At 37.7% G+C, this 22,131-nt stretch overlaps 3 protein-coding genes across 11 annotated transcripts; 1 reads left to right on the forward strand and 2 right to left on the reverse strand.

The window, feature by feature from the left end:
- Positions 1-888: 888 nt before the first annotated feature.
- On the forward strand, positions 889-6,383 carry LOC111271812 (uncharacterized). 5 transcript variants are annotated; one of them, XM_022852810.1, is made up of 5 exons: positions 889-974; positions 1,712-1,843; positions 2,227-2,515; positions 3,042-4,752; positions 5,663-6,383. In XM_022852810.1, the coding sequence occupies exons 3-5, from the start codon at positions 2,328-2,330 to the stop codon at positions 5,861-5,863; spliced, it is 2,100 nt and encodes a 699-aa protein (XP_022708545.1). In that variant the 5' UTR covers positions 889-974; positions 1,712-1,843; positions 2,227-2,327; the 3' UTR covers positions 5,864-6,383. The 5 variants fall into 5 exon arrangements, with proteins under 5 accessions (XP_022708545.1, XP_022708543.1, XP_022708547.1 ...); XM_022852808.1 differs by having other exon boundaries at positions 901-1,070; XM_022852812.1 differs by having other exon boundaries at positions 901-1,070; positions 5,674-6,383.
- A 329-nt stretch (positions 6,384-6,712) lies between these two features.
- Positions 6,713-15,023, reverse strand: LOC111271814 (3'(2'),5'-bisphosphate nucleotidase 1). Of its 4 annotated transcripts, none has more exons than XM_022852817.2 (7): positions 14,848-15,023; positions 12,177-12,289; positions 11,630-11,772; positions 9,866-9,957; positions 9,314-9,511; positions 8,551-8,711; positions 6,713-7,613 (listed from the first exon to the last, which is right to left on the reverse strand). In XM_022852817.2, exons 2-7 carry the CDS (start codon positions 12,243-12,245, stop codon positions 7,326-7,328), a joined length of 951 nt encoding a protein of 316 aa, XP_022708552.1. In that variant the 5' UTR covers positions 12,246-12,289; positions 14,848-15,023; the 3' UTR covers positions 6,713-7,325. The 4 variants fall into 4 exon arrangements, with proteins under 4 accessions (XP_022708552.1, XP_022708551.1, XP_022708550.1 ...); XM_022852816.2 differs by having other exon boundaries at positions 14,816-15,023; XM_022852815.2 differs by having other exon boundaries at positions 14,807-15,023.
- Positions 15,024-16,156: 1,133 nt separating this feature from the next.
- LOC111271813 (pancreatic triacylglycerol lipase) lies at positions 16,157-20,655 on the reverse strand. 2 transcript variants are annotated; one of them, XM_022852813.1, is made up of 7 exons: positions 20,555-20,655; positions 19,690-20,060; positions 19,021-19,203; positions 18,268-18,407; positions 17,906-18,024; positions 17,319-17,513; positions 16,157-16,914 (listed from the first exon to the last, which is right to left on the reverse strand). In XM_022852813.1, the coding sequence occupies exons 2-7, from the start codon at positions 19,945-19,947 to the stop codon at positions 16,604-16,606; spliced, it is 1,206 nt and encodes a 401-aa protein (XP_022708548.1). In that variant the 5' UTR covers positions 19,948-20,060; positions 20,555-20,655; the 3' UTR covers positions 16,157-16,603. The 2 variants fall into 2 exon arrangements, with proteins under 2 accessions (XP_022708548.1, XP_022708549.1); XM_022852814.1 differs by lacking the exon at positions 20,555-20,655 and adding an exon at positions 20,174-20,250.
- Between the last annotated feature and the right edge of the window lie 1,476 nt (positions 20,656-22,131).

Here is a 22,131-nt window from a genome sequence, read left to right on the forward strand (position 1 = left end):
GAAAGGAGACTCATCTAGAAATATTTTTACAGATGTGTTACATAAATAACAGAGTTGCCAAAAGTTATTTTCGACTATTTTCATATTGTAAGAAGAAAATTTTTTACTATATTTTTATTGTATTTATAAAATCTGTCCATTGTTCGACAGATTTCAACTGGAAATCAATAACATTTCCACTGAAAAATATGCTCAGATATGTCCGATTGAAGTTTCAATAGAAAAAAAACACCTTAACGAACTTCGCCCGACAGGTTTACGTGCCATATATTAGTTTCGTACGTTTTCCAAATATTTTCAAGCGAAACAATTTTACACAAAAGTGTACGTTTTCTGTACAAAAATGATAAAAGCGTCACTTTTGCTAATTTGTTGGTTAGCCTGAAACGGCACGCAGCAATCTACTACCAGAATGTGTCTGCGATAAGCCGACTCATTAGAAACGACTAACTAATCGCTTTCGGAATCGAAACAAACTCTCGTAGAATTTGAAGACCCCCCACACAGTAGAAATGCAAGATTTTTCCAGTTGTCCATGTGTCACCCAACGTCTTCAACGGTGATCCTCCATTTAATACACCTTTATGAATCGATCCATAATGTAGCACTGTCTACCGTAGTGCATCTATACGAGAGAGAAAAAAACTGAATACTTATGCACCTGCTTAACTCAGCAGAAGAAATGTTAACCACTATTGATCCTATGTGCACACTTTTTTCTTTTACGATAGAAACTCTCACAGAATTCATCTCCATTCAGGCTCCGGTTGTTGGACTGGCTAGTTTTGTTTTAATTTTGGCGCCACTATAAGCATGCAGAAAGAAGGGAAAGGCCGTTTAATTTTTTAATGCATAGAAATCGAACACTGAGAAAGGGAAAAAGACCTGCGCGAAGCGAGGATGGTGACTGAAGTATTTTGGGCATGGCAATTACTGAGTGATGCAAAATGGTGCTACCTGTCAAGCAAACATAGGTTACTCTTGGTGGCAATAATTCTTAGTGCCTGTATCTGCATATCGCACAGATAAATTGAGACATATTAATTTGTGTGAGACATCGTTTGTGTTAGGTATTGCAGTGATAGCGGAAATCGTAGCGCCATATTTTCGTCAATGATGATATACCATTATAACATAATACGTTGTATACAGTTAATATCTCTGTACTATGACAACTAAATGGACTGTATAGTCGAATCAAAGAAATAGATTTTAAATATTGTCATCCATAGGTGTGGATAGGATAGTGATATTGAATACGGATTGTTTTCTCCTTGCGCGCGTTGTAACAGTTACCATTCTAGCAGGGTTTAGCAGTTTGCGTTATTGCATTCTGCCTGGACTTTCTGTAGTTGGCAATGTTCGAAACTGGGTTTGGCTTAGGGCTTAGTTGTTATATGAAGTACTGAGGGCAAACGCTATTGTAAATGTGGAACTAGCTATTTTTTTAAGGACGTCTTTCTTTTTTTTCTTTTTTAACATTTTTGACAACTTTTATTATGTGAATAAGTTCTCTGGATAACCCAGTAGGTATAGCATTAAGAAATTGCACCCACAAGAAAGATTAACTGAAAGACTTATCTATAGTTTTCTTCCACGGACCCATAAAATGGCATGGTAGTCATATGTCAACATGACCAGTCATTGATAAACGGATTGTTTATGGTTAAGGAATGAGTTATGTGATATCGTTTACTTTTTTCTATTACAGCTTATGTGCGCAGTATATACACAGTTCATGAGTGGTCACATCAAAGAACCCTAAAAAATTGCTTCTGAGGTGCGATCAAATGACATCGACTGAAGCTCATTGTTAATTGGTTTATTCCACTCGAAGCAAACGGTAACGTAGCGTTCTCGCCAATACGATGTTTTCTCTAGCGACCATTCATTTCAATATTTGTGAATATCACGTTTTTTCCAATCCAAAGTTTTCCAACTTTGCGGTCTCTAGCTTTGTATTAGCTTTCAGAGGTGCTATTTTGTATGGTTATTAGCATCATATTTTATGCATATACACGCCTTTATATTTTGACGAGCATCTCAAAATGGCGAGTATGTCTAATGATGACAATTGGTACTAAAACATTTTGCAATATACTATAACACATGTGAATAGAAATTAGCTCATTATAAATCATTCGACCTGTGGCGCCAGCGAACTATATAATGCGTCGCATACGTTGAACATTAATAGATTATTATGTATACTCTATTGAACCGAAGTGTGTCCTCGGCAGCATTCATACGCGAACAATCTAATATGGGTGAAGTATGCGTTCGGGATTAAAAAGGCCAAAAAGCTCAATCCAGCACTGCGGCTCAGAATGTTAAAGCGACGTTCTCGCCGCGAATATCTGAACATACAGCGGGCCGCGAGTATGAGGCTAGTCTGCAACCGCCGGCAAGTAAAGCCTCATCGGCAGTTCTATCCGCTCAGTTCAGACTTGGAGGTCAATAACTGGATGGTACGGGTAGCCGAAATCGCTAAAGATATCGCGCATGCACGTAGTAGGTACGCAGTAACGAGACGGTACAACCTCATGGGCTATAACAACTGGGTATGATCAACAAAATGCATGGTTTGGTGCATACTAGTTTGAAGAAAGAATTCAACTATTCTCTACGTAATAGTATCTGTTCCATGTAAGCAATACCTAGACGATTAAAAAATAATATTTTTTTAGGGGACATCGGGCCATTATTATAAATACTATTTATTTTTATTAAATACAAATACGACTGCTATTGTTTATTGTGACGTACTAATACGTTACAGCTGTGTTAATATTAGAAGGTGCCTTTATTACATCTATATCTATATGTATATATATATATATCTATCTATATATATATTTTAATTATTATATATAATTTCGATAATGTTTACAGATTTACAAAATTTCACCTGCATTTATCCTTGTAAATCTTTGTCGAGAGTTTATTGTAACCTGCATATCATGAGCATCATGTGAAAATATCTTCCGGCTCTTTTCCATTTGTTCCATAACATCTCTTAACTCTGTCTAATTATGTTAAAGTTCGCACATAGCCCAATCGGATATTCAACGGGCTGTGTGGCAATCGTTTAAAAGGCAGCGGCCGAATATACTCGTCTTCCGACGGGTAATCCATCAGTATGTGACGCTCGCTGGGCCTTCAGATCATCCAGATCCTTCCAATAGTTCGACTGAAACGACTACCACTGTGACTCCTGCCGCAAACACGCCCCTGGAAGGGCCTCGATATGACGGAGATGAGTATGATGATAATCGTCTTGCTCCTGAGAATTCTGCTGTTATTGAGCAGCAGTCTGTACACGCTCAGCGCGCAGAATCAACAAAGGAACGACCGAAGAAGGTGAAGTCTCGCCGCATAATCCCTCAGAGTGCAGGGCTACCAGTTTTTGTCAATTTGAGCCAACTGAAAAAGAACCTATTATATCGCGGGCGGCCGTATTATTATCTCGGGAATCCAAATCGCAGACGACGCAGGCCGCCGCCGCCGCCTAGGATTGCGCTGTCGCGGCCTATTCCGCAAGGGTGTGGATACGACCTATGTCCAAGAGGTGACAGAGCAGATGAAAGCCAGGCAGAATCCAAAATACGACTGGGCTCCTTAGGCAAAGCGAAACAGAATGCAGAAGAGGAATTTGAAGATGCCTGGCTCACAGATGACGAGCCTCATTTAAATTGTTCAACTAGAGAAGCCTCACGAAGCTTTTCAAAGGAGCTAACGCATCGTTTAGCGGAAAGACCCGCAAAACGTTCGTTGCGAAGACTCCAAAAATACACGCGGAAACAAACTCAAAACACCTTACAACGAAGACTTTATAAATTCTCAAGAAACCAGCCTCTATCTAGTTTATCAGTTCTGCCTTCTTCGGAGCCAGCTTTGACGAGCTTATCGTGTCCGTGTGTTAGTCCGACCACATCGTCTACCCCATCTAATTCTTCCGCTGAGCTGCAACAGCAGTCCTTCATATCGCAGCCCAGCTTTAGTGATTTCCAGCCATGTTCTTCACGAGACGGTTCAATCGATTCGAGGGAAATTATCGTGAGGCCAAGGGATACGGGCCATTCGTCGACATCGTCATCCTCGAGCACTTTCGAAAATAGACGGCACTTCTGCGAAGAACCCTTCGGAAAGGCTGATTCCTGTAGTCAACAGGTGACGAAAAAGGGGAATAGTCCAGAGCAGAAAGAGCCTGTTGCCATCAAAGGTTGCGTGAAGAAAGAGACGGCCATGGCGACTGATCAAGAAAATCTAGTGAGCCCGAAAGTGGATTTGACTGACGAAGTGAGGAAGGCAAACCAAATTTCGCTTACTCAAGCAACGCACCCAGCTGAACTTTCCAGCGGTACTCTTGGCCAAAAACGGGAAGGTGATCATGTTTTTTCTCATAGAGATATGTTGACGGCCGAACGTCAACAACAGCCTTTGTCAAACGCCGAGCAGTCGGATGACGACTCGCGGTTAGTGGCAGCCAGACAATTCCAAACGGAGGAGGGAGATTGTGTCCCCCCTGAGGGGGAAGTGCAGACGGAGCTACGGCCTCAACAGTACAAACAAGAGGAAGGTGCGTCGACCCTTAGTTTTTCCACACACAAGACGTCGCAGACAGACTTGCAAGTTGAAGTTGACCAGAGCCAGGTAGGCGGTCGGGGCTCTCAAGCTGCGGTGCCACAAGTAAAAAAATGCTGGAACTCGGGAGATGGAAAAGCTGAAAGAGTTTCCAAGGGGAACTCAAAGGTAAGTAAGCGTAAGGTGATCACATAAGATAACTGTATAAACGACGGCGATGATGAGTCTACAAAGGTAGGATCAAGATCTAAAAAAGAATGTCGCAGGTCAAGGGATGAATATACGGGAGAGTTTCCAAAGGCAAAAAGGGCCTAAAAAGATGAAAATCACAAAGCAGCTGACATGGACAATATTAAAGCGATTAGCTAACACCTTTGGCATAGAGCAAGAACTTTGCCTTCATTATACTTATGAGGCGCCAATGCTTGTTGTGTATACAATCGTAAATACAAATGTATTTTTATTTTTCATCACACTGGCCTGCGCAATTTATTCACACCCTTCTGTAGCCGTTAATTAATAAAGTAATACGACTTGTTGATACCATACCCAATTAAATGTAACTTCTACACAGCTGGAGTATTAACCAACAGTTACCCCGTCTTTGTTTGAAACCCCGTTTGAAACATCTGTTTACCTACGTGCGGTTATCGCAACGATAATTCCGCAGTATATCCTGCACACTGTCATCCCGTCCCTGTCCCATTTCCAGCGATTTCGGCAACGGTAGCATAGTAACCGATGCCGCAGCAATAGTACTAATATAATATATAATAGTAGCAGCAGTACAACAAGGCAAAAGAGTTAGATGAGGTCCCAAGAAACGGGAAATTGATCATCCTAGTTGGCATTACCTTGTTACCCTCTTCATAAATAATCGTGCTCTGTTATTGAAATATCCTTTAAACTCAATAGCTTTTCACACTTACTTTGGCTTGCCATTGGAATGAATTCATTATCGAATTATTACACATTTCGTCTTATTTAACCCTCTGGTTGCATACATGCAAACAATCGAAGTTTTTTTTTGTCGAAGTTTTCTTTCGTAAAGCTTAGAGAGACAACTTGCCAATATTAGAAATATTTCAGAGATTATCAACGGATGCTGAAAGATCGCTCAAAAGGATCAAACTTAGCAAGGAACTACCCCTTCATAGCAATATTCAACCAACTGCCGGAGTTGAAAGCGGGCCGAAGAACGAGGTGCACCCGACCCTCAAAAACTAGATTTACACTTTACGTAGGTGATTTCAGGGAAATAGTTATCGTGTACAATTAAAATGATCCTTCTTAAATTCCGACCTGGAGACATAACGTGCATAGCTACGGAAGTTAGTCTAGTCACCACTGTTTTTCTTTGAAGACCTACCACACTTCTAGTGGTAGAGTGTATAACAATGCGTCAGTCAAGACAGCTATCCTATGAACGACTAATGATGTGTGTCCATCATATTGAGAAGTGGCGCCGAAAGAGAACATTGAATATTTTATATATATATATATATATATATATATATATATATGCGTAACTGGTTGAATTAGACGTGAAAGCCATTGCTTTGAGTTGAGACACTAAGTGAAATAACAATCCGTCAGAATAACGGTTACAACCTGCAAATAAAAGCTGCAGTACAAAACTGGGTGAAACGCAGTAGGAAACATAACATATGTACCTTTCGGGGTAGATAGAACTAACGTTTTTCAATAAGTAGAGTTCATTTATGATTCAGAATGTAACTAGCTTATTTTAAACTATATTGTCGAATGGCTTCTTAATAAATGGCAAATTAATATCTTAATTGAAGTTTTTCCGATTTAAGTGAAGCTAATGTATGGCAGACTAGACAAAACTTTGGACGGAATATTAGATTATTCAAAAGATATTATTCCAACAACATCAAATATTTATAGTTCGTCGATCAAAAATATCTCTGCTGTAATTGTCTATGTAAACGCGATGTTCTCCTGTGTCCTGGTCATTTTTGTAAAGAATCAACCATGTAATAATGTTATGACGTTATTAGTTCACTATTTCTATGTACGACAATACAATTATTGACCAAAAACCCTATACATGTATATATCGTTCTGTTAAATAAAGCCATACACATAGTTAATAGACAGAACAGTAATAGAATAGTACTGGTTAAAACAGTTTCATTTATTTTCTCATCTCCGTTTTCTCTAGCATTTGTAAAATTCGACCTTGCGAAGCTGCTTTCATTGTTGGGACGATATTCTTCCCACAAAAGTTCGTAACTGTTATTGTAGGGTAAACATGCGGCCGTCACCATTCAAACGTTGGTCACTGTGCTCTTGTTACACTCAGTAATGGTATGTTGCCAAATATGCCATACTGCTTCATAAGTCTGTTAGAGATAAGCCCAGATAGGTCGAGCAAGACCCGCTGAAAGTAGTGCTTAATGGCTTATTTAGCGGACGTAAAATAATCCAACTAAAACAGCAGATAAACGTGTCTTTGAAGGGTTCTAGGTTAAGTGTACAGGACGGAAACCTCTAGTGTCGCGTCCAACAGTAGAAGATAATACCTTCTAAGCTCATCGAATAAAAAACATTACAAATTAGGGATTTAAAATATATATAAATATGAAATTATGAACAGTATGAATAAAAAAAAACAGTTCTTACACAGGTTGTTTAAATATAAATGTTATGTGTGTTGCTTATCTATGCCAATGGAAGTAAACGCGACAGAAAGATATTTGAGTATCCATTATTTCCTATAGCTTTCCGCTCGACTTGTTTCCTAGAACCGGCAACACGTCTCGCACTTTTTTCGGCACTTGTCTTAGATAGGTGGCAATGTCATCTTTTTTTGCAGCTGCCAATACTCCTCCCCAGTTGGGGTGGTCTACGTGTGCATGGTATTGAATCGCGTTACCGTGAATATCCGTTAGGGCGCCGCCAGCAGCAACAAGCAGCGCTTCGGGGGCACAAGTGTCCCATTTTTTGCAGCCTGGTGACGGAAAAACGTAAGCATGAGCTTCGCCCTCCATAAGGAGCAGAACCTGCAAAACAGCAGAGGCGGAAATAGCATCGGAAGGCTAACGTTTTGAAATTTGATCTTTAGAAATAGACAACTTGTTAAATCAGCTATCTCGTTTTGATAATCATCGCGCCAATATTTGCTCGTGATAATTGTGAAGTCTTAACAAATTTGCTAACAGGAGTAATTTCATGTAACATAATAATGTAACATTTACCATCCATATCAGTAATAAAACAAATGTACGAGAAAATGGTCGCCTTCGTTTGTAACGTGCAATGAGCGTTTTCATATTAGAGCGAATTAAACGCTACGGAATCTGCCCGCAAACCTTTATGTAAAAGAAACACATCGTAGTTTACATCGGTCATAGTAGATTTTCGTTTAAAAAAGCGTTCTTCGCGAAAGTATTAGCCAAGCTATATACATGCATTTGATTTCAAATCAAACTTAGTTTGACATTTCTAGACCTAAATAAGAAGCTACTTCAGCCACCAGAACTTCAATCTAGAAAATTAAGATAATTAAATAATTGCGCTATTGGGTATTTCAAAATATGTTCAGCTTTTCAAGCAAAAGCACAAACTTTTGTATAAATATTCATGTCCAAAGTAGCGTGCAAATCGGCAAGGTATCCATAATTCTACTAATGAAAGTATTCATAAAATCTTTGAATTTAATTTCTGAATTTTCATTTCAGTCAATATTTTAACTGAAACAAATTTCGTCTAGTTCTAAAAATGTGACTTGAGTGTAAAGTGTATTGATTACTCATTTAAGCAAGATTTAAGGCGATGGGATATAATCCACTTCTCATTTTGAAGCGTCAGTGGCAAACTTCACGTTTAGCATTTTACTGGTTAACATCTTCTTATTGTATCATTTAACTGAAAATGTCACGTCTGAATTTTAGCAGAGTGATTTCACACAATGTATAGTATTCAAAACTTTGACTTTACCTTATGGCCAGCTCCACCAACTCGAATTATCTCAGTAGGTTTCATGGAATCGATACAAGCATTGATCGTTGGCGAGGAATGTGAACGAGTAGTAGTAACAACGAAACCATTTGCGGGGGGAACTCGGACATTAATCCCGCGCACACCGAGACCCACGATTCCTGGTGATACAGAAGGTGTATATAAACGTTACCTGTTTTACAGTTGATAATACAGTTGATAATAAAATCTGAAATGTACACTTCTATTCATCGAAAACGTATCAGACTGAATTGTACACAAATTGTAGACCCAAGCGGTTCTATTATCCTACAGAACTTAGGTGGTTAGCCCGTCAGAGTGTTCAAGCAAAGACTTTGGTTTTTCTCGATGCTATATTTTTCTGCCCGTTGCAGCACTTTAAGTTATACTGAATAAAAAAAAAGTGGTAGTAACCAAGTGCTTTTCTGAACTAAGTTCATTACGAATATTCACAATTTCTTTTTATTTTCGAGTTCCTTGATTTTCGTTAAGGATTTGTTCTAAATTACTGAAATGTTTTTATAGTCCGAATTGCGAATTTGTAGCTCTTACCTAAATGACTGGATGTTGCTAATACACGAAAAATACAACTTAAGTGTCCAGCAGCATAGTTCTTTGGCTTCTGTATCTACTGTTTGACGCATAAATATTCCAAGTACAACACTACTATTACAGATGCAATGTCAAGCTATAGTGTGCATGTGTACAATGTGTGTGCATGCAAGTCAAAAATAAAGCCTACCCCACATTGTGCGACCCTGTTGGAATATATCCTTCTCTTTCTGGTAGTTATAAAAGGGTTGATGAACCACGCCCGCTACAGCACGACCTTCCACGGCAAATCCTACAAGAACTGTGACATGATCAAGAAGACCTTGGGTGTACTCTTTCGTGCCGTCCAACGGATCAACCCAGCAGACGATGTCCTCCTCTCGAACATCTACGACATAAGAAGCAAAAAAAAGAGATAAACACCGTCGTCATATCGTCATATGCGTGTGTATGTAAATGACAGACGTCGGGACAAACAAGGAGATCTATAACAAATGGGCGATGTGAAGGGGATTACCCATATTTCAGGCTTCCGATTTTGAAATATTGAAATCACAGGATTTGTGCTGGATTCTGCGTAATGCCTTCATTGCAGGGGGAATAGGAATTATTATTAGGGGTTTACAGCACAGCTAGAATTAGCTTAGTTCTTCTCTGACGCGTATATCCAATATAACCGACTTACATCTTACTCGTAGGTTTGCTTTGATTACTAATTTCTTGACTTGCTAAAACGTTTTACCGGTGAGTTGAGTTGGGATGGTCTCCTCGAGAACAGTCTCGTCTAGACCGTCGACGACCCACTCAGGTTTAGCTGAGAGATTCTCTTGAGGGCTGCAAGCAAAGGAACCAATACCAAGAACATAGCAAGGACTAACTGCCTTTGAAAGGAATCAATAGGAGGAAGGAAACAAAAGAAGAAGGATTAGGTTGTGATTCTAGACTAGATTTGTTTATCTTTGTCGAGCTTCTCGAGTAGCTTTAAAAAGTTAGTATTATGTGTAAACGGCTCAATAAAAAAACATACGAAGAGGACTAGTAAAAGCTGGTGAGGCCACGAACTTGAACTATGTGCTGCTAGAGAGATATGTCTAATAGATGGAACCAATTTACAAGAAAAAGTCAAAATTTTATATATTTTGATAAAGTATGTAGAAGTTGTTTGACGGGAGATGCTGGTTTAGACTTAACGAATTTTTCAACTAAATTTTATGATTCTTCATAATAAAGAAACGTGTTTTGTAATTTTTATTTTTATCAAAAAGTTCTTAATATTAAAAAAAAAATAGAAACGTGAACATATTTTTATGTAAGATAAATAAAAGGAGGCATTTAAAAATACGTACTTATCATCTGGACTTGAAGATTTTTCAATACTGTTTTTCCTTATATATTTGTTCAAAATTATTCTCATTCCTATAATACTCATTTTTTCCGAGGTAAGCAAATAGAACCTAATAATTCAAGTTTATATGCATTATTCTTGAAAATCAAAATGCTTTCTTCTTCTAAAAATATGCAATATGAATAAGTAATCTAATAATAATCGATATAATAATTACAGCTACAAAAGCTAACTTGAATGTTTTCATAAAAATTCACTCAAGTTAGTATTTTTAGAAGACATTTTAAAAAAGATAACGTGTTCGCCTACTACACTTGAAGACACACACAGTAAAATCTGGGTTTGACTCCTCTTGTCAACCCAGTTTCCTATAGACGGGAGCCAACCGTTTGAAGTAATGCCTAAAAGCTTAAGTACCGAACGCAAAACGCGAAAAACACACGTGGGAATATTCAACCTAGAGCGAAATATGTAAAAACAAGACTGCGCAAACCTGTGTCATGAACAGAATAACACCGTATAAGGGATTGGCGAAGTAAATATTTTTTCCAAGTTCCTTTCTAATAAAAATTAGAAGCATATATGTTGAAAAGTAGAAACACAGTATAGGGCTCGTAATGCGCGAAACCGATCAAAGTAGTCACGACTCTAAAAGTGATGCGTACTTTACAAAGTAATATTTATTTGCTTTATATATAGCATGAAGACGCTTGTAAATGAATCACTTGGCATTTCTAAACCTGTAGCTTACTCTTCAACTCCATTCGAAACCATCGCGCCAAATCAACCCATATTTCGCTTACAGTTTAAATACTTTGCAAAACTGCAACATAACAGAAAAAATGTCGTTTACAACCATCGGATTTAGTATATACACTAAAACAATGCTTTGGCATTTACTGAACTTGTCTGAAATAATTTGATTACCTGAAAATTAACAAATCACCCTGATTTTTTCGATTACAGATTACAGCTTATGTTGTTAATTAATTTTTTTATTTTCGAGATAAGCTTGGCATCTGCCCTAACTAGCAGGTAATAAACAGACCGCCTTTTAATACCATTGGTTACATTACATAATGTTTTTTTAGTTACTATTACTTTTATATTTGAAAATGCGTGTTGCAGATACCTGTATTAAAAATCTGCTCTGGGACTTACCCTTCTTCACCAATTATTTTCATCTTAGGGAAGCGTTTGCCAAGCGAAGCAACAATACATTTTTGGGCACTTCGATCCGCTTCAGTTTGAAGGTCATCGGTAGCCTTGTCAACAATACCCAGAGAGCCAGAATGCAACACTTCCTGTACGCAGAAAAAATTTCATATTTCATAGAACAAATAAAGGTAAGAATAATAAAATGGCTTTTGCATAAGGCAATTTCCAACTTAATTGTTTAAGACCATTCATGCGGATTATAATAGTAATTAAATAGAGGTAAATATATGATACATACAACCACTTTTATACATAAACTAAGTAAGTTGCACCTATTTTGTGTTTGCTTCAATCTGGTTAGTTGGAAGATAAACGAAATATTTCTATTCTCCACGACTTATCCATAATTGTAACTGATTCAAATATTCGACTTTTGTTGCTAATAGACGTACGTGAAGCACATTTACAATACGAGACACGCCAATAAGCGTCACGGCTACGGTCACATATAATAAGATCCGTATTTTTACTATCATATAAGTTCTCTTACCTTAATAATACGCCCCGCACTATCAACCGTAACCACGGCACTTGCAACGGCTTTCAGGAGAGTTGACATTATTACACGATTATGGGAACCCTTTGATTCGTAAGTTCTGTCTCCTGAATTAAATGAAGAATTTTACAGGCGGTTTTGGATTTGTTTACGACTTCTAAGGCTTAAGTCAAACTTCACACGCATATTTATATACGTTTTGTCCACGCGTACATATGTTCACACGGAGAAAATATATTGAGTGATTACGGGTTGAAGCAAACCTCTCAAAGGATTTTACATCAAAGTATTACTTGATGACATTACATACCTTAAGACCAGAAAAAAATTATTCGACTAATTGATGTCATTTTCTGTTTAAACTAATAAACAGCCAAGTTATAAATATTTCATGTTAAGTAAATGTGCTAATTAAGGCTAATCCTTTTATTACTTCAGTTTCTCTTTTCCAACCCAGAGAGATACTTTGTTAGTCGGCATGATTACAATATTAATACGTATGTAACATAGATCAGAGAATAACACCCAGCTATTGCGTTCTTTGTAATTGATCTGCAATATTCTTGGCATAGGAATGCACGTAGATGAAGTTCGCAAAGTGGAATTTTCTAGGCTACTCAAGTTCCGTGCTGGAAGTCAGCCAACAGATCGATTGTTACATTCGAAACATAGAGGCTATTCCAGCTAACGACATTCTTACAATTTTTTTTGGGTACAAGCGAGTCTTAATAATCTACCACGAGGCTTCATTAGCACACTGCTTATGGCACTTGCAGATATCACAATCGTTTTTTGTTAAAGCATTCTATTAGCCCAACGTCTATAATAGGATATATTACTTTGAAATGCTCATGCCAAATTAAAAACTGGCAAGTTCTACTTAGGAATAAGGATAACATAAATGAACATTCCATCACAGCGATGGTGTTTTACAAAGTGGTCTAAATCCAACCACAAAACATACACATATGGTGTAGGGCAGTTATGTGGATAGTTTAACATTCTTTTGCACAAGGTGATTAATTTTAGTCGTTAAGTTTTCTGAAATAACGACCAGACCAGTGTATTATATCAAGCCAAGGCTTAACTTGACGTGCGCATTCAAATTCGCATGTAGACGCAAATGAATGGATTCAGAAGCGAACTGTAGAAAACTGTGACAATTACGAGAAGGCGCTTTTGTTTCAGATCCAGTCTTTCCACGGAGCTTCAAATTAAGCAACTTTTCATTCTAACTTGTGTATAAATTTAATCGTTACATTCTAAACTAATTTTCAGATTCATAATATAAAAGGCAATATGACCCTTCGATAGTTAGTTCGATAGTTAGTGTAATTAGGTAACGCCATAAATCTGATTGCACTTTATTAGTGCATACATATTTGTAGAATACGTTGTTGTTGAATATCTGTAGAATATGACCACGAACCATACGGATAAAACCAAAATTGGATTTTATCAGGTACAAAGCCGAAGTGATGTCGACTGCTTTATAGAAACCAGTCGCATGGATAGATGTCTAAACAGTTTTTTTCTTTATGGTTTCCAGCTGTTTCGAATAGCCGTTATGGTCATAACCGTTTTTGTAACAATTAGTAACCAAGCCACTAGATAAAAAACAAACCTGTTCTCTGCACGCGTAACTATCCACCATCAGCGCCCTCTTTTTTTAATACGATCTAATCAATACAAATTGACACGGCAACATCTTTTTATTAAACGTTCGTTTCCATCTTTTGCCCTTTCTTTCTAAGAAGGAAATCTTCTGTTTTACTTCCGCCAGAGATATACGTAGCTACCCATTCCTATAAGGCTACGCTGGTCCAGAAAATGTTAGAAACGTAGTCGTATCTGTCACGTGAGTCTTTCTTTTCAGACCAACAAACTTAATTAACACATCAAAATAGTAGTGATATTAAGTATCTCCGGAAGGCAAACGTTTCAGTGATAGCGGGAAGGAACACTTGGCAGTAATAAGACGAATTCAGAGAGGACACTTTTGATTTCATATCTATATTCCTGCCACGACTAGAGAGTCGCACGTTTACCATAGGGATGTCAGAATGATAGTTGAATAGATAGATAGAAGAAAATGATAGATGTATTACTGTTTACTGCTGTGGTTTATTGTATACAAGAAGGGACTAGGTGCATTCAAGTGGATTATAGAATTGAACTTGAGCTTGATGAGAGCGAAACCTGCATCACTGCAACAATAATTGAATTCAAAATCTCTTTCATTATTATTAATGAATATCAGGCGAGCATATATGTATATAGCTTCCAGATGTAAATATGAATGCGCAAGATCACTTGGATCCTATATCGTTCTCAATTCACTTATGCCAAATTAAGTTACATAATAAAAAAAATAAGCGACTATTCGCCTAATTATATCACATGTTTTCACGTAGAATACTCATTTTTACTTATACTTAGAACAGTAGAAAAAAAATAGTCGCACCCAAAAACAACTGGTTGCATTTGACAAGCATATAATAGAACATAAAAGTTTGTCTCGTAGAAAATTTGAAATACACCTAATCTTCTGAAAGCTTCAATAAATCTCTTAAGTAACCATCGTACATAAACCTATATTAATCCAGTAAAGACAGAGAATCTACCCTGATCACCTATCCTATCTATTCCGTATAGAACAGCTGACCACATAAAACTTGTAAATCGATGCAGGGAGTAGTTTGTAACGTTGGCAGAGACACAACACTTCACTGGCACACGTTAAAAGATCGTCTACGATACGTATAAAGTTTAGATCATTAGACAGACGTTACTGACAGGATTTGCTTCTTTACTATGGGCAGAATTGCTCCGACTCTTTCTCTTGAAGTTAAGCGCGAGCGAACGGCAGAGACTGTTCACCGGCTGGCCTTTACCGATGGGCGCGCGGAACTCAGTTGCGAAATGCCTCATCTGTTTTTAACTTACACAAGCTACATGAATAGTAATCATTAGTTTTTTTTTTGCTGTAAGCAATTGAAGTAGTGAAGAATGGCTTAGTTGAAAAAAGGATGCGCTTGTACTGCTTAATTAGAAATAAAAATATACTCTGTAAATGTTAATTATCACTGTACAGTTTCTATTAGTAAGAATAATCTACATCCGAGAGGAGATAAACTGAGGTAAGGGAAAAGGCTAGTACATATAAGAATGAGCCATGACAATCGGGATAAAAATTTAACAAGAATTATTTTAATCATTATAAAGGTTATAGAGCATTGACGAGGGAAAATGTAAAAATAGGCTACACTACAAAATCTTTGCCTCTGCTACAAAAGAGCCGAAATAAATTTACCAGTGTTTCAGGCTTCACAGAAGCGATTTGGCTGCATAATGTGGATTAGAAAACGAGATTAGAGAGTTTTCTATGTTGATATATATATGTTTTCTATGTATATATATAGCTCGTAGCAGGTGGGCCCGGCATAGTTCAATGTACATTAGGTAGTCTATGATTACTATAGTATCACAATGACTCAAAGCGTGAAGGTAATCTTTAATCGCTATTTATGTGTTGACGGCAAATCTCAATCTACATTTATTTCACATGAAATGAAAATAATAATATACGTTGTTAAGGTTTACAGGTAGTAAACTACCTTTGTTGTTAAAAGCTATTTACCAACTATAAGTTGCTTTTACGCTATGCTTTTACGGAACATGCTGCGTCGCCCCACTTTATTCGTGGTACAATATTTTTCCTTTTTCCTAACTTTCGATCGTCATTACCACTCATTACAGTACAGCTCGAATAAACTTATTATAACCTGGAACTTTTTTCTGAACGTTTCAAAAAGTGTCGTCATTCCGACTACTCTTATTTTACATTTACATTATTTACAGTAGTAATTTCAGCGAAGTTCTCCTTTCTTGAGGTAAAATAGCCCCCAATAAACTAACTACCTTTACCCCTTAACTATTTAATTACTACTTTTTACCTAAATAAATTGAATTAGTCATTTTCCTTAAATTTTATTTTTTAAACTTTAAAGTTCTCTGTTTTGTGTTCTTCTTTTAATTAGCGGTATTGCTCATTATTGTCGCAAACCACAAAGATTTGTACCAAAAAGAAATATTTGTAGACGTGATAGTTTTGCCTGCATGCAATACCACTAAGCTTATTGATTAAATGTCTGTTTTAAATAAAAAAAAAAAAGTTAAACGATTATCTAATCGTATCCTACGACGAAAATAATTGATGGCGTAAAAACATGACGAAATGTTCAAAAATGAGAGAAGAAATTTAAACAAATGGAGCTACGTAGTTTGTTAAGTAGCATTTCGGTAATGAACGAATCATATGAATTTGCGAGGATTTCCTTTTTAAAAGCATTGACGTTTAACAGGCAACAGCTATTTTAATGACTCCTATTAAGTGCTTCCTTCCTAATATGCGACGGAGATTAGCCGCGCCCTTGTTCGTTCGATCGTCGATTGCATCTAATCTTTAAGTTATCCATATTGGTAGTGAAGTAAATGATACTCGAGCTTCTTTGGACATCTGCATGCTGGTTCTCGTTCAGAAGATTGTCAGCTTGTCTGTTAATAAATGTACACACTCCGTTAATTCTTCCCTGATTACAAGTCCCCCGTTGAGCTTGCGTTGGCGTTTCGCACAACTCTCCACTGAAATCACACTGGTCATTACAGTGAGCCACCATATCAGTGTAATAAATATATGCTCGCCTATGTGAACAGAAAAAGGTGTTGTTTCCTGAAATAGTGAAAGAAAAAATTTAATTTGTATTATCTCTGATTCGATCCAGAAGATGCCGTAAGAACCGAATTGCTTAAATTCTACACTTTAGAAACACGACTATCAAAAATAATTTTACAGGCATATTTTTTCTCGTCTAAATATAATAGCAAGTATCACAGATATGATGATTATTTATCCGTTTCAAAATTAAGCTCATAAATATCATGTTTTTCAAGCCTATCACGGCAAGCAGACTTTAGCAGCTACATAAGTCACGTGTGATTTAGAAACAAACAATAAAGTAAAATTTAACCTACGATATCCGACATGATTTTTACTACCGGAATTATTGTAATAAAATGCGCTGTATTATTATAAAATAAAGGCGAGAAAAAGTTAATGGAGGTTCTTCCTTCTACCTCTACATGCCGGTTGAAGTATTACACCACCATTAGGATAAAGGTCGACATCTCCGAAAGCTTCAAAAACTCCAACAGCTCCGGCGGCCGTCGCGAGAACTGATGGACGTGCCGAAGTATGCAACGCTAAGAGGAAGTGCGTGTCCTGCCGATTTGGATGGGTTCTTGGAAAGAGGACAACGGCTGGATCCAATGCTAAACATAAACAAAACGAACTGTTATTATATAGCCACGGCGTTGGTTGAATTATAATAGATTCAGGATTAAAAAAAAATCTCTAGCCTGCATTGAAAATGCGAAATGGAGCGCGTGTCACTTTAGAAGAGGACCAAAGAAATTAGACGACAATAATAACCACAGACTAAAAATGAGGATCCGCGGTATATACACGTATGTACGGTTTAAGGGTGTTCTATTGAACTGAATAGGCCGATAGTACTTACTCGAGGTTTGATTCAACTAATTCAGCATGCTCGGCAGAGAGACTCACCAGTTCGACGACGATAGCATTCCAGTTAACGATGTCAAAACAGTCACGATGTGATAAATATGTACAATCAGATACTGTAGAAATGCGTTATATCTACCTGTGACTTTTTCGGGTATTATTCCGTGCACTTTGTGTATCCAAGATGCAAGTTTGCCTACAACCTGTGCACCCAATGAATGACCGACCAAGTGCAGTGACCTTTCATTTAAACTACAACTGAAAAATCATAGTGGCAGAATCTATTTAAGTTATGTGCATCCAATTGCGTACTGGCAAAGTAGCCTCAGATTGATGAAGATATACTTGTAATAATTACTATTATTATTAATATTATGTAATAATAAGCTTAGTACGCGGAAGGGTCGCAGAAAAATTAAGCAGTAGTCAAAAACCTGAAATGTTTTCCTCCACAATTATAACAAAATGGTTGTTTTGACCGATTACTACAAAAATTGACACCTTTTTAATAGACGAGCGAAGAATTCGGCAGACACTCTACCCATCATTGCCACGTTACTAGCGGCCTGGACATAATTGAATAGCTGGCTCCTTGTATCTCCTCGTGCAGCAAAGCGCCAGTCAACCGCGACAACGGTTACCTGAAATCCATAGTTTTGTTATACGTTGATGCGTTACAACCGTTCATTAAAAGGCCTTCACGACAACATGAACTAAAAGGCGTTTCGAGCTTCATGTTTGGTATTGCCACCAAACACTGCTTCAGGGCACAAATAAATGAACTGGCTTATTTAGATTAGGTGCCCATATATATATATATATATATATATATATATGATACCTGTAAAGTCGTAAGAAAAATTGTATTCTGTAGGGCAGAACTTAAGTAACGACACACATCGTTGTCTTCTCGAAGGTCAAATACCCGGCGATGTGCGTCGGATAATAATGTTTTACACGTCCCCTGCTTTTAGTTACTGCCATTATTGTTAGTATTATTCTATCACAAAATAAATATGTTCACGCACTAAGATCTTTAAACACCTTTTATATATACTGTACCTTATGTTATCGCTTTCGGTGCAAATTGAGACGGACATAAAAAAACACAGAACTTGCTAATGTCGTGTAACTAACAAAAAATTGTTAAAGAAAAATTACAGCTCGCTTCTCGGGATCGCATCCGTGAAAATCCGCCGGATAGCCAAAAGTCAATATGGAATTCTCTCTCTCTCTCTTTCTCTCTCGGGGTACCTGATTGGGCAGCGACCGCCGGAGGAAGCTACGGCGCAGTGACGAAATCCATGGTTCATCGCTTGTTTCCGTATAACCATGGATGATGGCTATGATCGTCTCGTTTTCCCTGCATCGGGGCATCTCATCAAGTTCAAACGAATGATTCCATGGCAAAATGTAGCTGGCATTCATCTGGTTTGCCTATAATCAACCATTCGCGGAATATATGTACTGCTTATGGCTGCGATGGACACAAAACAATTTATCCCAGTTGAAGGATTTACTAAATTACGCCGAATACATGGTATGCCTTTTTGAGTTAGCGCCTTCATGCTGAGCCGAAGCTGAGAGTAAGAATATGAGCGTTTCCTATTGATTTTTACTTTGAAGCGCTCTCACTTGTGTCAGTATTTATACAGAATGACCCACATTGTTGTCTGTTCCACTTTTGGGAGGTTAACAGAGCTGTAATATAACGTCACATGCGAAGTTTGCAATGTTTTTGATTTCGATTTGATACTAAGATGTTCATTCATGTCGTATTACAGAGTAAAGACAAATAGAAACAGGACAGAGGTGTTATTATTGCAAGTTAACGAATTAAGCAAAGCCTGTCTACAGCAGCGGATTACAAGCTTTGATTAGAACAAAAGTTATCATTATTATTAATAATTAGCTTCGACTTGCCTCGTTGAAAAATAGATACTTGGCATCAATCTTCGGGGGGTCCCAAGGCGAGACAGTTAACTTGCCTCGTGGACATCCAACAAAAATGGTATCGTTCCCGCCCTCTGTATAGTATACTGGTTGCGAGCAAGAAGAGTTCTCTTCCCGAAGATCCCCGGAACTTCTTGAAGCAGCTCCTACAGAAGCAAGCACTATCGGGAGAAGACAAAGCTGTGCGTAGTAGATCATGTTTATTAATAAAAAAGAAAGCCGTTTCATCCGAGGAAAACAACGTCTTTCCAACTAACGACTTTGGTGGTCAACTTTCTTCTGACAGTTTTGTCAATTGATGCGTCGAATCGTGACAGCAGATGACGACCTTGTTTGAAGCCCTGAAATAAAATAATTGCGGAGTTGTTTGATTATTTGAAATATAGAGACAGTTGAATCTACTGTGTCCGCAGACACTTTATCTGGCGAACGACAAACAATTGTTAACACTTACCGCGTCACGGGCGCAGTTCACTATAGCTCTTCAAGGACACCTTAACGTTACGTGTTGGAATGCGCGGGGTCCTTTTAGAGAAGTGAAATAGTTCCTGTGATTGTCGTTGTTGCCCGTTTAACCGCTTATATTATGTATATAGAAGCAGGCCAAACACGAAAGACATATCTATGATGGTCAGTTGAGACCTGCAGTGAGAAACTAGCAGCCCTAACAAACGATACACAACCGCTCATACAATCGATGACCTCGTACCTCTCAAATATTTATTTGCGCTAGCGCTCATATCTATCCAAATCTAACAAAGCGGCAACTTCCAAAAAAATTGCGTATAAAAAAATTTCCTGCCGGTTTCTCGGTAGGGCCTTAGTACAAACTTACTTTCACACAACGATCTACTGCTAAAAACTGGTTTCAGGATACATCCTATTCCCTTTGAAGGACCCTTAGCGGAATGAGACCGATTAGTTCAACAGGACGTTTTATAGAGCGCTCAACTATGAGTCTTAATCCATTTGGTTATTCTAGGCACGTACGGTACCTCTACTGACCAGTCATGATAACAGACAGGGCCCTTAGGCTTGACCTGTCGTAAAGATAGCTTATTTCGACCTTGACAGATGCTAATGTATTGAAGGTTAGTCTGAAATATGTGCGCACATAGAATGAAAAGCTTGTGTTCGTGCTTAAATGACTAAGATGCATCTTGTTTACCTGGAATCCTCTAATCTGTGTTATAGTATAGTTATAGAATCGATAGATCTTAGATGAGTAATAACAAAGATGGGGACGAGCGACAGTTTCTATTATAGGTATCGCCGCATAATTAGCAAATAAATCGTAATCAATTTTCCTCACCGATATCCTACATTGCTTTCAGCGTGCTCTTGTGGGTGGCCCGCATTGAGAAACCCAATGGAAAGTACCTGTAGACATTACGTGTTAGCGTTTTCTTAAAGCTGTCGGTTTAATAAATTTAGTTTTATTATATATTACTATGAATTATGTGGACGAAGAAATGTATAGATTATGTTAAGCTGTTACGAGCAAATCCGGCGGATTCCTATACTGAATAGCATAGAACTTTATTTACACATTTTGTCCAGTTTTGTCTTCGGCAGATTTTGGAAAAGCTATTCCTGCTTCCTGTCTTCAACTAGACTAGATCGTTGAAATCACATCGTATAAATATATATATATATATATATATATATATATATATATATATATATATTAACAGCCAATTAGGTCACTTTCGTATGGATATAATAACTATTGGGTTCTTACAAGTCAATCTGGCAGATCTTAGAGTTGGATAATCTTAAACTAGTCGAGCTAGAATGATGATTTCGAATATGTGTTAGAAGTGTTCTCTCTTACTATTGTCACAGCTGTCCTGTTTCGGTAGCTTCTGGTCAACCATACAGGTTGCATTCGTGTTCGCATCTCTCTGTCTACGGCTGGTCTAATAGTAATAAGTAGCCAAAACCCAGATTTAATCCGATTAAAGTAGCCTCTACCATGTATATAAGGCTGCCTGGCCTGGCTTTTCTGACTAGTATTGACATCTGCGTCGACTCTAGAATGGGCGAATTTGATTATGCTAAGAACAGCACTAGGTACGTTCTCAAAAAAAAATTGCTTTGTATGTATGTGAACGTTTTGGTATTATTTGGTTCCAGTGAGTTAAAAGTCCGTAAGAAGATGAGGTTTTGCTAGTAGTGTATTATCAAAAATATCCTTTCCTGACCATGTAATGGTTCCCTCTGTTGAACGAGTGATTTCATAGTAAGACCACATTTCTCTTGCTTCTGACAAACAATGCCCTGATTATGATATGTTGATATATATGCCCATATAACAGTAACCCCTGAGATTTTCATTAGCATTAGCAGGAAGTATAGAGGGTAACAAGTGCCAATAGCGTGGCTGCGATAAAAAAAAAATGCTAAAAATGC

This window comes from Varroa jacobsoni, unplaced genomic scaffold, assembly GCF_002532875.2.
Source record: "Varroa jacobsoni isolate VJ856 unplaced genomic scaffold, vjacob_1.0 contig01056, whole genome shotgun sequence".
NCBI classification, from domain to species: domain Eukaryota; kingdom Metazoa; phylum Arthropoda; class Arachnida; order Mesostigmata; family Varroidae; genus Varroa; species Varroa jacobsoni.